Source organism: Excalfactoria chinensis, chromosome 12 (genome assembly GCF_039878825.1).
Source record: "Excalfactoria chinensis isolate bCotChi1 chromosome 12, bCotChi1.hap2, whole genome shotgun sequence".
Taxonomy (NCBI): Eukaryota; Metazoa; Chordata; class Aves; order Galliformes; family Phasianidae; genus Excalfactoria; species Excalfactoria chinensis.
The window spans coordinates 10,403,693-10,418,714 of NC_092836.1; the positions used below are offsets into that span (position 1 = coordinate 10,403,693).

Below are 15,022 nucleotides of genomic sequence, written 5' to 3' on the forward strand. Positions count from 1 at the left end.
TTCAGAAAACATAACTTTATTATTAGTTGCAATATACGTTGTATTCCTTTAAGAATCCTAAACTTGTATATGGTTTCCCACTGAAAATACATGTGTATGTATATATGCTTTTATATATGTATATCTATATATAAATGTATTTTATTGAACTGGGACACAACAAAACGAGAGACAAATTACTTGGAAAAATAAGTGTGATCTCCAAGGGTCTGTGCTGGCAGTGTGCGAAGGTAAGTGGTATAAAAGGAACAGGCTAAGAGGAAAATGTGGTGGGCAGAGGGGAATGGTCTCCCAGTGCTATGGGTGGTGGCACGGATGGCAGTTGCGCATTGCTATTGCTCGGTCACGGGTGCCACCTCTTCTCCAAGGCAGACTGGTATCTGCACAGCAACATTCGTAAGGCCGGCTGTGCTCCCTGCATATGGTACCTGCTGCTGGGAAACAGCTTAATTACATTTCCCCTGGCAGCAGCTCTGCTCGTTGCTAATCTGGTCAGTGAAGGAAGGGCTCCTCCAGGGCACGGGGAAACTGAACTGGGTCAATATAAAGTAGCTTACGTGCAGGGTAAGGGAGCAGCAGGTACGTATTTGCTTGCTAACCTGATTTTCAATCACAGCTTCCCTTGGGCATCCAGTACCACTGGACAGAGTTCCCCAGATGCACATAACTGCCTTCCTTTCCTTTCTTCCAAGCTGCAGATGTGTCGTGGGCGAGACATGCTCTGCAAGGCACTGACCGCAGACCCTGGGGCAGGCAGTGGGCTCTGACCCTCCTGCTCCCTGGCAAAGTGCTTGTCAATTCGGGACATAAAGAATGGGGGGCACTGATCTGTTCCTCCTGACATCCTGGGGAAAAGTGCTTTTGAAAATCCCACCCTCGAGTCATCGTCTTGCTCTGACCCCCTGTGCCATCTGTCACTGCAGCATCACACCCGTGTGGCTCCTGCTCCTGGGGAGCCTCATCCTCACCACGGTGCTGCTGTGTCTTTACCAGCAGCATCTGGCACGGAGGGACCTTGCTTGGGAAAACAAATTTGAAGCAAAGCAATGGTGCGAGAGTTGCTGCAGGCTTTAGCAGGGGTGGGCGGGAGCACCTGATGGCACAGGAATGGTGCTTTAATCACAAGTTGGCAGTGCTGGGAGAACTTCAGCTGGTTCCTCCCTTTAAGGGCAAGAAAACACAAATGGAAAAGTGCCTGCATTCACCTCTATCAAAGAACTTTCCTGACTTGGGCCTGTAGGGGCGATTGTGAGGACACAAACTGCACCTGTGCATTCTGCACGCCAGCGTGTTGATGGGTTCTGCCTGCTATTGCACTGAGGTCCCTTTCCTGGATCTCTCCAGAAGTGGCTCACAAGGGCAGAAGTGAGGGGTAAGACCCCGATGGTGGGTAGGATCCAGCCCAGGGCAGGGGCACCAGACCCCATAATGAGGTTTGTCCCCATAATGAGGCCCCATGTCCTTCATTTGCAGAAGCGGAGGGAGAGAGGCAGGTACAAGGCAGGAGGTGGGCAGGAGATTGGCCGCAATCTGGGGTCACACCATGGGTCTCCTGCTGGAGCAGTGGACCATGAAGATGCCCGCTGCTAATCCCCACCCACCAGCTGCTCTGTGCTTCTCTATAGTGTTTTTTCCAGGACATTTTCCAAGTGATGGAGGGAAACAATGTGTTATGACTGTAAAGTTATGGTGAGAGGGCTGGATCCTGATAGGGCAACATTATTCCTCACCAAGAGAATGAACAATTAACCTTTTTTAGCCTCTCCTCCCATTTCTTCCCCAGCTCCCAGTCACCTCTATATACATCATATATTATATTACTATATTCTCATATAACTCTGCTTTTTCAGTTTCAGTAGCGCAAATGATTAATTCCAAGAGGGGGGAAAAAAATAAAGAAAAAAGGAAAGAATGGAAAAAAGCAGCCCCTACAACTATTTACAGAATAGTTCATCTTGCAGAGGCTGTGGGGTTTGGCATTGGGAATAGCCTGGTTTGCAAATGCACTGCGTGGGTTTGAGTCTACGCTCGTCTGCTCCTCTGCCAGGGCTGGGAAAGGACCAGGTGGTGGAGACAGGGAATCGAAACTGCAAAGTGGAAGATACTGGCTTCTTTAACATACCAAAAAATTATTGCAGTATAAATACACCCCCGCCAAAGCAGAGAAGAGGAAGTGATGGAGGAAGCTCCGTGAGTGAGGGGAATCTCAGTAATTACCCAACCTGGAAGGCTTTGGGGGCCGCTCCCACAGCTCTCAGTGCTTCCTCAAGGGTCACCTACACCAGTGAGTAACACCCACCCTCTGCCTCTCCCCCCACCCCTTACACTGTGCATGGCAAAATATCCCACGAGTCCCTCCATGCTAGATCTTTTCCAGAGCGAATTCTATTACAGAAAGCTTCTATTCCCAGAAAACCCCAGTAAGAGCTGCAGAAAGGATTGCTCTTAGGTCTGGCTGGTTTCTCCAGCTGCTGAAACCTTCTGGCTGACCCATGTCAGTATTTCTGTGAAGACGGAGGTGGTGACCTCAGGCAGCTCTTTGTGCAGTGCATGGTAGGCTTCCTCATACACCTGCAGACAGGGAGAGAGCAGGGATTAGCACTGAACAAACACCTTCATGGGCAGAGCAGCCTTCAGCCCCTCTTGGTAACACCCCTGGGTCTCATGCCTTGTCTGATTTCTCCTCCCAGGTGTGGTTGGACCAGATCTTAGTGATCTTTCCAACCTTAACTATTCTCTGTGTGTCAGGTTATCACATCAAAGGGATGCCATTGGCTCTGGCACACTCTGCTTCAAAGAGAAGTTTACTGTAGCATTCTGGCTTCTGTGCTGATGGGCCCTGCTCTGCTCAACCTGAGCAGCCTGCTGCCCAATGCCAGGCATTCCTTCCTCCCCTGAAGGGCTGGGAACCTGGTTTGCCAGGCACCAGCCCTGCTTCCTCCATTGAGACCCTTGCAGTGAGTGCTGCTGCAGTCTCTGCACGCATCCTAAAAACAGAGAAAGTAAGCTGACCTTCAGTGTTTTGTCCTGGCTCTGCACCGTGTCCATCAGTAAATAGGAGCCTTTGATATCACAGAGCTTGTCAGAAGAGCCATGCAGCACCAGGATGGGCAAAGTCAGCTTGGGCAGAGCTCGTTCGATTCTGGTAATGGCATTCATCAGCTGGATGACAAAGGAGACCTTCATGCCACCATGGTAGACCAGCGGGTCAGATGTGTAGGACTCCATCTGGCAAGGAAAGAGGGGTGATTTCAGGTTAGCAGTATTTCATGCAGAAAGGACAGAGCAGGTGGTGAAGAGGCTCTTTCCTTGACTTGCACGCTCATTTCCTGCTCAATCAAGACTTCCTGCCATCAGAGTCAGGGCCAACATCTTCACTATGGCTGCCAGCAAATGATGTCTGCCCATTTCTTCCTGACTAACAGTGAGGAGGAAATTTTGTACTCAGAGGGCAGTGAGGCAGTGGCACAGCTGCCCAGAACTGTGGGTGCCCCATCCATGGATGCAATTAAGGCTAGGCTGAATGGGGCCCTGGGCAGCCTGAGCTGGTTTGGGGCAACCATCCCACAGGTTGGAATGAGATGACCTTTAAGCTCCCCTCCAACATGAGCCATTCTATGACCTAGGCCTGCAGGCAGGTGACACATGTGCTGCACAGCACTCGTACACTGATGCTCTGCTCTGGGTACAGAGGATGCAGACGTAAGGATGGGATTAGGCAAAAGAAAAAGTCAACAACTTGCTCAGCCAGACCGAGAGAGGCTAAAAATACACCAGAGCTGGTGCAGAAAGTTGCTAGGAAGGAATAGTTACTGCAGCAGGCAAATCTACAGTAAATATTTGTATACTGTATGTGGAGACGGCCCACACAGCCACTGCCATCTCAGTATTTGCCAGAATGCTTTGATTACGGGTTGGTCTCTGGCACAGCCTCCAGTTTCTCCCAGCCCTGGCAGATGTTTATAGAAACGATGGTTATTTATAGGTTAGCCAAAACCAAACTTCTTCTCTCCTTGCAGACAAGGAGGTCTGTTCAAGTTCTTGCTTTGCAGGAAGGTGAGGTCACTGTAAGGTTACCAGGGAGGGAGGAGGACATGATGTGGTGGGGCTTTCCCAACTGCAGGCCTTCATTTGCTGGGGGTGTGGAGCTGATTTCCTTCCTTGGCATCTCAAATGCGTTGGGGCACGAAGCACTGCAAATGGAGCTGGCAGGGAGGCACACGGTGCACAGAGGTCTTTCCCCATTGCCATCTTGTTTCATTGGATTCCATCAGCATTTTCATATTCACAGAATCATTAGGGTTAGAAAAGACCTCTAACATCTTCCAGTCCAACTGTCCATCTGTCATATTAATATTTTGCCTACTAAACCACATCCCTATGTCCCTTACTCTGAGCAAACCCATTGGGTTGCACTGGCTACTTCTTGCTTCAGCTGAAGCTGCCTCTGAGTTGGTGCTGCACTAAGGCAGCACAGCCTTGAGGTGTTTTATTATTTATTATATTTTTATTTGAAGTACTTGAGGGAGAGGCAGAATGAGGAGGGGTGGGTGGGTGGACTGACAGAAGTTCCCTTCCCATGGAGTACAATAATGTCGACGAATCCATGTGCGTTATGCATCCCCAGTGCCATACATGCAAGGAGAATGACCTAATAGGTTTCTTTCTCTTGTTCTCTTCCTAAAGAACAGGGAATTTTTTTAGCTACTGAGCTGTCAACAAATGTTTTTGTATAGATGATGGAAGAGGAAAAAATAATAACTTGATCCCAACCGAGATCCATCAGCAGTGAGTAGGAGGATCCTGTAGCTGGTGAACGAACAAAAATCCTCGTCAGAAAGTTAATGCTCAGAGCACGGCGTGAGTGCAAAGCAGAAGCTTTGTCTGCAGCTTTAAGCAAATAAACACAAAATAAATAATTAAAAAGGAAAAAAAAAAAAAAAGCCAAACAAAACAGATTGAGGAACTTGCTGTTGCAGTGAAGGTGATTTACTCGTCCTGTTTCATTTTGAGACCTTTATGGGTTATGCTGCTAGGCAGCTTGGAAGCAGAAGCGGAGCTTTCAGGTTGCACCTTGCTCTCTTTTGTGTCTCTTGCGTTTGATATTGCACACAGATCAAATGAGCATCTCCATACCATCCTGCATTGCAGTGCCTACACCCTGAGGACAGCCTGCTGGGAACGCAGCCTGATCAGGAAATTCTTGGATGACATCCCGAAAACATTTCCAGAGAATGAAAAGTTGGCCGGGCAGAAGAATATGTTTAACATATAAATAATGGATGTTTCCAGCACACTGTGTGCTTTGAGGCCGTGCAACCCGAGTCCAAAGGGAGGGTGGAGTGTGTGCCAGTGGCAGCCAGAGGATGAGATGCTGTGGTGCCTTCGGTGAGTGCACTGCAGCCCACTGTTGCTATGCCAGAGGCAAGTTTGTGTGCAGGTGGGCAGACAGCAGAACAGGGAGCAGTGGGAGTCTTCTGAGCACCACCCCACTATGAGCAGGTGCTGCTGAAGCAGACCTGTTCTCATGTGTTGTGAAATGCTTTTCCTTCCTGCACGGAAAGGGAAAAGGCAGAGGAAAAACAACACACGCAGGAAGCTGTTGAGACTTGGAGCATCACACAGCAGTGGGAGCAGCAGCAAATATTTGGGTGGGGAAAAAAAAACACAGGATAGCACTTATTATAAATTGTTCCCATGGAATAGGGAAATATTTGGACAACATTGTGTGGTAAATTAAGGAAGTTCACTGACACTTTTCTAAACGGGTTATGACCGGGTTGTCTCCCATCAGCACTTTCGTCATGCTTTGCAGTGCAGCAATTTCCAGCAGAAGATCCAGCTGTTTGGAAGCAGGTGTGCTTAAAAGAGCAGCTGTGACACACAGTTCTGTGTAATGACCCTGCACCGGGCACAGAACCACAGGTCCCAGCCACGCTTGCTGCTTGGAGATGGGGAACACCTTTGAATTCCTGGGCCAGAACCATGGAAGCCTGGTGGCTTTTCAGTAGGACAAGAGGGTACAGCCTCAAGTTGCACCAGGAAATATTCAGGCTGAGTATCAGGAAGAATTTTTCTCCAAAAAGGTGGTAATGCATTGGCAGAGGCTGCCCAGGAAGTGTCACTGTCCCTGGAGGCTGCCCAGGAAGTCACTGTCCCTGGAGGTGTTCCAGATCCATGGAGATGTGGACCTGAGGGACACTGGTTGGAGGGCAGCAGTGGTGGTAGTTGGACTAGATGGCCACAGAGGTATTTTCTAACCTTTATGATTCTGTGATTCTATTCCATGAGACTCCTATTCTTTGCAGTTTCCTAATGGATAAGTCAAAGGGAGGAATGTGCTGAAGCTGGCATTGTTTGCTCCTGATCCTTTCAGCTTCAATTCTAGCATTGCATGAACAGCAGAAGTGACAGCATTTGTCAATGGAACAACTTGCCATGGCAGTGAACCCTGCTGCTTTTAAGACATCCTTGTGTGCTGTGTCCTCCATTCAGACTTTCTGAAATACACCAAATTCTGGGTCGTTCCCCTCTCTGGACCAAGCAGCTTCACTCACCTGTAGACCATGCCTCCCTGCTTGCTTTCCTCCCTCCATACCAAGAAGGAAAGAGAACTGTCATGTGCTGTGGCAGCAGTTGTAAGGACACCTGGCTGTGCCAGTGGTGGCATGAATGGGCTGCAGTGGGTATTGCTAGGAAGGAGTATGAATGGGTGAAGAGTTTCAAGCTACGGTGACACTGAGAGAAGATCCTGGAAACACTCCATTCACATTGGCAGTGGAGCTGGAATTAGGTCGTTACAATGGCTGCTTCAATTGCAGCTCACTTCAGTATTATTCCCAGGCACAGAAAGAATACTTGATTTGTTTGGAAAGGCTGTGGCAGAGCGAGAGTGCAATCCAGGAGACCATGTAGCAAGGTCTTTAGGGCAAGCATGCTTCTTTCATCTGTCTGAATGCATTCAGCACAATGCCATCCTAGTGTGTAAGCAGGAATACTGACCTCCGGCACTGGAGTTTTGCATGGCAAAGAGCAGGTTTGGAAATGCAGCTTTCAGTAGTGTTTGCAGCCTGCATGAGCTGGTTGTGAGGAGTGGTGGTGGATGCAGAAGGGACGCACAGATCAGCCATGGGTGCAGGAGATACACAGGGACCAAGGCTTGCTTTCCCACAGTGAGCCACATATTCTGCTCTGTGCAAAAGGGCATGGATCTAGCCCTCGTGATTTAGCAAAATGCCTTTTTTTAAAGTTATTTTTAAGAGAAGGGAGAGGACTGCAATAGGATACTGACCATGGAGTAACTTTAAGTGGCATTAAGGTTCTCACCTCCTTCTTGTTCCGGGAAACTGCACTTGGATCTATTGATCCCAGCGACAAGTTTGGAAGCACAAGGTTGAGTACTTTAGCTGCAAAAACCTGTGGGAGAGGAAAGCAAGTAGTTAAGGAGCTGGTCAGGGCAAGAGGGATATAGAGGACCCAACCCTGAGCTGGTGGGAATCAGCACTGAAGTTAAACAGTTGAGGAATGTCAGCTGACACAAGAGAGAGATCTGCTATATTTAAAGCATTTCCCTTGAAGTGACTGTCTAAACTGCTCCTGGGATGGGGTGGGTGTGCAGGTCTGACGTGTCAGCTCTCAGTCCACCACACCGCAACTTCATCACCCCTTTCTCACTCTCAAGTTAATTTCCAAAGAGGCATCAGTGAGGTGCTTTGATAGGAAAAAGCTGTTTCCATTCCCCATGGAGCTGCTTCTTTCTGGTTCTTACTGCCCTGTCCTGCTGCCCCAGCTCTGACTGCAGGCTGCGCTGCACACTCCATCCATTTACAGGAGTTGCCTAGCCTGCACTCTTTCTGATAAGCAGATCCTCAGGGGAACCTGCAAATAAACACCAACAAAATGTGCATGCGTTGGCTAAGGAATCTATTGCTCACTTGTCTCCTGGGAAGGAAACACAAAAGCATTCAGCAGCCCAGGCCCTGAAACCACTGGCAGATGAAAGGGTAGCATCTTTCATTTGAATAGCACTACAAGCACATTGGTACCACACTTCTGCTCTGATCTTTGGTATCTGTCTTTAATTAAGTGATCACCACTTGAGTCAGAAACTGCTCTGTTAGTGTATGTTGGTCTGTATTACAGCCCCTCTGTGCCTTCAGCCAATACCTGCAGGTGAGTTGTCACCTACGTTCCCTGTTTCTGCTTAGATTTAATCACTACTGAAGCACTCTGACATTTTGGATCACAGATGATACGTGACAGAGAAATTATGATATTAGAGGAATAACACAAGGTTGCAGTCAAAGTCATCCAGTGTAACAAGCAGTAAAGACTCATAGCAGAGCTGAGCACCTGTGCTTTGGGCTGGGTATGACTACTAATGGGTTTATGGGAACTGTTAGATCAAGGCCTGAAGCAGTGATTGAGCACCTGGTGAAGGGGTGTAGCCAGCCCTGGGAGCACAGGTGGAAGCAGTTGATCAGTATTATTGGAAGGGTTGGATTCTGAGTACAGTGCTCCCTAATCTCATTTAAGAGCTGGCAGCCACAAAGGAAGCACCTTTACTTGGGGGCCACCTTCCTGGTAGTGTTTAGTGAGCCCTGATCCTTGGAAAGGGGTAAGTGGTTTCTTTATTATTGAGTTGTGTTCTCTATTTATTTTTTTGTCTTGGGGTTAAAGCATCTATATCTGCTGCTGCCTGTTCTTACACAGATATCACTTCATAGAATCATTAAGGCTAGAAAAGACTATTAAGATCATCGGGTCCAATCACCAACTCATCCCCACTGTGACCTCTAAACCATGTTAAAATGGCACTATGTGAACAAAAGTAACCTCTGTTAGCTAACCCATTAAAAATACATCCACAGAGGTGCAAGTACAGTGAGCAAGAATAAGGTTTTTCTCTTGTGTTAACGTGATGTGATGGTTTGAGGAATTCATCTGGATGAATTCTAGGCGAGGACTTTGTGCTGACAATACTGCAGCAGTTTTGCTTCTCTAAGCCACTTACAGTGACCCAGATATACATAAAGTAACTGCAGATCCTTAGCCGAGGTATTTAATTTGGAAATGTAGTTGTTGTAGCTTTTCTTTGGAGGCTGAAAGAAACAACCTCAGAACACCTCTGAGATCTGAATAGCGGTTTGGATGTGCCTGCCTCTGGACTTCTGTGTCAAACGTAGGCAATTAGGCTGCCCTAAAATTGGAGCCTGAGTTAAGTGTTGGGGTGAGTTCCTGTGCCTAATGATTGGTGAGTGAGGAGGAAAACCTTGGTGTGAGAGGTTGGCTGATGCTCTCCCAATATTTGCTTAGAATATCAGCCACAAAGTCCATGTGTTGTTATCAAGGCCATAGCTAATGAGGTCCAAGACCACACATAAAATGGGGGGCTTTTCTTACTTTAAAATTCAGCCTTAGGAGAAAGTAAATTGATGTACTCTTAGATTACAGAAGTCGTGTGTTTGATAGTGATGAGCTGCGTGCCTTTGTCAGATTCAGTGTGTCCGTTTCTTTGTTCTAATGATATGTGCTTATCTCCACAGCCTGCAGATGACCTCTGTGACATGCTTTGGAAAGTTCCTGAAGCTTCTGCACGTATCTGGAGTTCTGCCAAACAGCTACAGAAATACAGCAGGATCTGTTCCCAAGCACTTCCAGCCCAGGTGAGTGGTGTCAGCGCGGTCGTTTCTGATCTTCAGCTGTGTAAGAAAAGCCTCGGGCTCTGTTGATAGCATGTTAGATGTGTCCACCTATGTGTATTTCCTGTGTGCACAGGAACTCTTATTTACACACAGGCAGAACCTTCTGGTATAAAAGGCTCATTAGGAAAGGACTCTGACTTCTGGAGGGTCTCAGATCTGCAGGCAGTGCGCACTCCCTATTTGGATTCATAGAATAATTAAGGTTGGAAAAGATCACTAAGGTCACCAAGTCTAACTGTCATCCCACCCCCACCATGAAGCAAAGTCTCATCCAGTGGAAAACTCAAGTTTTATGTTATAATCAAAGAGACAAAAGGTTCCCCTGAGCCTTCAATGATTACGAGCGATGTGATGCCGCCTGTGACATGCTGGACTTAATTAAAAGCCATGCTATTGAAGGGCTGGCTGTGTTTGATATATGAAGAGTTTATGTCTCTGTTGGTTCTTGAGGTAACTGCTCCCAAATGACCAGGAGTGCAATGCTGGGGATATTGGCTGGGCTGAGGATGACACTTTAGATCATCAGCTATTTGAGCTGCTCAGTGCAGGTGTCTGAAATCCTAATGCTGTTCAGATCTCACATCTGAGAATCATCTCGGGGTAAGACTGAAATGGAGTGCTGAACATTGCCTCTTGCCTGGACATGCAACTCAAAGCTGACTTTGTGGTTTTTGCATTGGTTTAACTGCATGGAAGCTTTGCGGTGTAGACATGTTTCTTCTGAACAAAGCAATCTTTGTCCCCACACACCTCTATGCACTTACTTCTCTCTCAAGATCTCTTCTTGACCAACTGCTTGAGTGAACACTTTCTAGTTCAGTTCACTGACAAGTGAGCTGGGTTGTCAAATGGGTGATGTGTGAACTGCGTGTGCTAGTCAGGCTGGTTTGGCTGAGCAGAAAAATCTCCGGAAGAAACACTGATAAGCTATTGGTATCAGGCTGAGAGCAATGGGATGTCAGGGAGATGGGATATAAGGAATATGAAATGGTTTATGATTGAGGATATGCCAGGTATGATGTCTCCATACCTCAGCAAGAGGCCAAATGGAGAACTCAAAAAGCAAAGAGCCGTTCTTGTGCACTGATTCTGTAAAGCATATGCTGGAGGTAGGGATTATTATTTCCTATGAGATTGTGCTGCCTGCTTTATTTCACAGCATTCAGCAGCAGAAATTCAGCGGGACACGCTTTTTTATTCTCACACTGCTCTTTGTCAGCACGTGATTCCTGTCTCTTTGCATCCTTTGAAGTTCAGAAGGTTCAGTGCCAAGTTTGGTCCAGAGCGAGCAGCGGGATCCTGCTCTCCTCGCTGGGTTTGGAACAAGTAGGTGGGTGTTTCTATCAGGAGCCACAGGGCACTGGATGAATTGTGTTGCTGCTCTGAGCTCTCGTTTGTGTAGCCAAGGTAAATTCTTGCTCAGCTGGAAACTGCCCCAGCAATGGGCTGAATGCAGTGGACCTCGGGAAATGGCTCAGGGCCTGCAATTCACACCAGTTTCAGGGGAAAACTGAAGCCTTTGTGTCTCAGGGGCACTGGCACCAATACTGTGTCCCTTGGCTCTAAGAGGGGGAAAAAACCACACAAGTGTTTCCAGCTCAGCTTTTTGGGAAGTGGCAGTTTTTGCAGGAATACTCTGCTTGCTTTCACTCCTTCCTCTTGCAAATATCTTTCCAACTCCAGGAATGACTTTGAATAGATTTGACAGAGCAGAGATATTTCAGAAATAATTACGTTTTTTATCGGTTTTGAGCAGCAGCGATAGATCTGAGAAAGAAAGGGATGTGCTGTGAACTTGTATTATTGTGCTTGAGATGCTCCCTAGGAATGTGACTCCATAAACAACTTTGCAATGCTTCAGTTAGAGATTAGGATTTCCTGTACTGAAATCTATCTATCTGCTACTGACCTGCAAGAAACCAAGCTGCAACAATACTAGTTTCTATAGAGCTGGTTAGACCTTATTTCGGGAAAGGATTTAGCATCTAGCAAACTGAATAGAAAGCTTTTCTTCCTTTTAGAGATGTATTTTCCTCCTGTGGGGAGTCGCTCATGAGGAAAACACTGACTGGCATCCAGGTGGTGCAGCTCTCAGCGGGGTTTGGCATTTTAAGGCTGGAGGTCTCAACGCATTTCCTTCTATGGAAGAGCAAGATAATTAAAAGCCACCCTTGGGGCTTGTAATCTTTTGTGGGGTCAGTTGGTGGCTTAGGTACAGCAATAGGTGTGACAGGATTATGCTGAAAGCTGAGGCGAGATGTTTCCTTTTTCTCAGGGCGAAAAAAAGAGGAGAAATAGTTCAGAAGTAGATTAAAATGAGGAGCTAGCCCTAGGAGAAGAGTCTAAGGAGAAAGGTTAAAGGGATGAGGTCTGTGGGAATGAGTTGTTCTCTCATTAGTGCTGCCTTAGCGGGATCTTCCCTTTGCTTACAGTTTCTTTTTAGAGTTGTTTATTCTTTTAAGCATCCAGAAAGGAGAGGAGAGCTGAGGGTTGGTGCCTCCCTGGGGAAGAGCAGAGCAGGCAGTGCAAACTGGGGTCAGAAATAGCCCAGGACAGAAGATGTGGACTGGAGGAAGTAAAGCTTAAATGCTAACAGAAGGAGATGCTGCATGAGGACCAGCAATGGTGCTGAGTCAAGATGCTGCTGTTGGGGCAGTGATGCTCTAGCTGGAAGCCATTCAGGCTCGTGTATTCCTGGTACTCAAGAGCTCTAGTTTTGTTTATAAATCAGTCATCTCCCAAATGTTGAAAATAACCCCAGACTGACATTCCCAGCAGCCTGTGTTGCAACTGTACCAGACTTTGTATGAGTCAGGGAGAAAAACTGAGAGGAAGGGGATGGCTGGTGCTGTGTGGGCTGCTGTGGGGTGTGTGACTGCGGCACAGTCTGCTGCCACCTCCTGCAGTGCACTGCTCTCTGACTCCCATTTAAATAAGCTTTTCTGGATGAGTTCAAGATTCGCTTACTTTCCAAATAGTGGGTGCAGCTGTAGGAGAGGCATTCCAAAGCAACATGCTGACTGGCATTCAGGTGGTACCTATTTCGGTAGGTTTGGTGTTCTCATAAAAATCATTTGAGTTGGAAGGGACCCTTAAAGACCATGTGGTCCAACTCCCCTGCAATGAACAGGGACACCTACAGCTCCATCAGGTGCTCAAAGCCCATCTAGCCTGACCTTGGCTGTCTCCACAGATGGGGCTTCCACCATCTCTCTGGGGCAGCCTGTACCTCACTACCCTTATTGTAGGGGGAAGAAGAAGTCTATCCCATATCCAATTTAAATCTCCCCTCTTTTAGTAGGAAACCATTTTCTTTGTCCTAAGGGGGGGAAGGCTGGAGGTCTCAATAGGTTTCCTTCGATGGAAGAGATGACTGGGTGCACTGGGGGTTGGCTCTTACCTTGATGGGGGTGGCAACTTCTGGGCTAGCAACCACCAGAGGAGAGATTAGCAGCATGCCTGAAAAGTCACTGGGTCTCTCACTGGCTGTCAGGATGGAGATGGCTCCCCCCTGCAATGCAAAATAACATGGCTTAATGCAGATCACAACATCTCACTTATACAGTAATCCTGTTACTGGAAGGGTTTAGTTTTAAAAAGCAAACAATTTCTGCTGAACTACCCAGCATGCAGAAATCCTCACTCATTACTGGGAATTAAATACTCCTCTTATCCATGTCACCAACCCTTCCAGCTCAGCCTGACTCCATGCACCCTACATATCACTTTCAGCCAAATGTGGCCAGGCTCAGCCTGAGGACAGAAGGAGGGCTGGGGGATGCCGGCACTTGGCTGGCTTGCTGGGGGAAGTTTGCAGAGGATTAGTTGCCAAGGGAAATCTTTGGTGACCTTCCCCGCTGCCAGAGAAGCAGGGGCTCGTTAAATGGAACAGTAGTGAGAAGTATCTGAAAGACCTGGCTGGGAAATTAGCTCCTTGTTAAAGCTGCTTCGGAGCGCGACAGCACTTCAGAGCATGCCATGAGTTCTTATGCAAGAACAATCGTTTATCTGAGCATGGGCTGAATCCCAAAGCACTTATTCATTTTCCTCTCCTCCGGGAAGGCAGGGGGAGAAGATCAATGACATCAATGGGAATATTGCTCGCTTGAATAAAGGGATTTGGCCCGTGCTGTCAGAACCAGACTTCAGATCTGTTCACCAAATCATTGCCTTTGTTTTTGCGGCCCTAATCCTTGGTACGTTTCCCTGTAAGGTTGTTTAACAGAATGAGGCTATGCGGTGCTTTCGTGTTTCATCCCCTGGCTGCTCACAAAGCTTTGGAAGGCTTACCCTCCTGGTCACTGAGTAAAATGAAAGGAGAAGCCCAGTGCTACAGGAGGGGGGTGGCAGGATTTATTGAGTTCTCAGTGTGATTGAACCGACCTACTAAAAAAAACAACAAACAAACAGGTCCATTGTTGTGATTGGGCACTAATTAGGGCCACGATCCAGGTAGATAAGTTAAGGACTAGCTGTACAGGAGGCAGGTCTTGTGTGGTGAGGTGTGCTGACTAGTCGATTGTACCCTGCAAGGTGGGGGGTGAGGACGATTCTTACCATGGAGTGCCCCAGGATGAGGATGGGCAGCCCTGGATGTTCCTTTTTCATGAGATCAATGTGCTGCAAGCTGTCCCTGATGAAGACGTGGAAATCTGAGACAACCATCCGATCTCCCTCACTCTGCCCATGACCAACTGGAGGGGAAAAGGAAAACATGCAACTGATTGATTTGAAGCAGTGGTTGCAGACAAGAAAGGCTTTATCAAAACATGCCTGCTGGGCTGTTATTGTCCTTATCCTACAGTCTTTTAGAGGTTGTGGAGCATCCTCCTCGGATGTCTGGATGTGGTTCTGGGCCTCCCTGAAGTTGAAGCACATGGACCCAGAGGTCCCTGACAACCTCAGCTATTCTGTGATCTCTCAACAGAAAGACTACTGCAGAACTATGAGGGAATCATAGCTGTTGGAATCTGATGGCTCACTGTAGAGCAAGAACTGCTGTATTAGCATTGCCAAGAAATGGAAAAACTCTGAATGCTGGATACAGTCACTACGAACTTAATGGACCTTGGATGTAGACTGTTCCAACATGTGGGTGTGCATGAGCTTTGCAGAGTCCTCTGCTCAGTGCTGCTCTGGAGCAGGAGGTGAGCTGGAAGCCACCCCACACTGAGCTGAGGAACATTCAGCAGAGACCAATTGGTGGGGAGGCAGCAGCCTGTAGTGGGGATACATCAGGTGGCATGCTCCTTCTGAACAAGCGCTTATGCAAACTGTGCTGCACCTGGGTGCTGCTAGCTCATTCTGTATCTGGGAAT

General features: G+C 47.6%; 1 protein-coding gene and 1 long non-coding RNA gene across 6 annotated transcripts in view; one reads left to right on the top strand and one right to left on the bottom strand.

Moving 5' to 3' along the window:
• Nucleotides 1-15,022, bottom strand: part of MGLL (monoglyceride lipase) — a 54,487-nt gene continuing 39,465 nt past the window's right edge. For all 5 annotated transcript variants that reach the window (XM_072346905.1, XM_072346907.1, XM_072346903.1 and 2 more), the window contains 5 exons: nt 14,262-14,398; nt 13,105-13,215; nt 7,327-7,416; nt 3,013-3,228; nt 1-2,571 (listed from right to left, as the gene is read on the bottom strand). In XM_072346905.1, coding sequence (XP_072203006.1) covers nt 2,446-2,571; nt 3,013-3,228; nt 7,327-7,416; nt 13,105-13,215; nt 14,262-14,398 — 680 coding nt within the window. In that variant the 3' untranslated portion in view covers nt 1-2,445. The remainder of the gene's footprint in view (nt 2,572-3,012; nt 3,229-7,326; nt 7,417-13,104; nt 13,216-14,261; nt 14,399-15,022) is intronic.
• Nucleotides 8,560-14,353, top strand: LOC140257563 (uncharacterized). Its single transcript, XR_011905056.1, has 3 exons — nt 8,560-8,617; nt 9,546-9,665; nt 14,238-14,353. It is a non-coding gene; the product is annotated as an uncharacterized lncRNA (long non-coding RNA).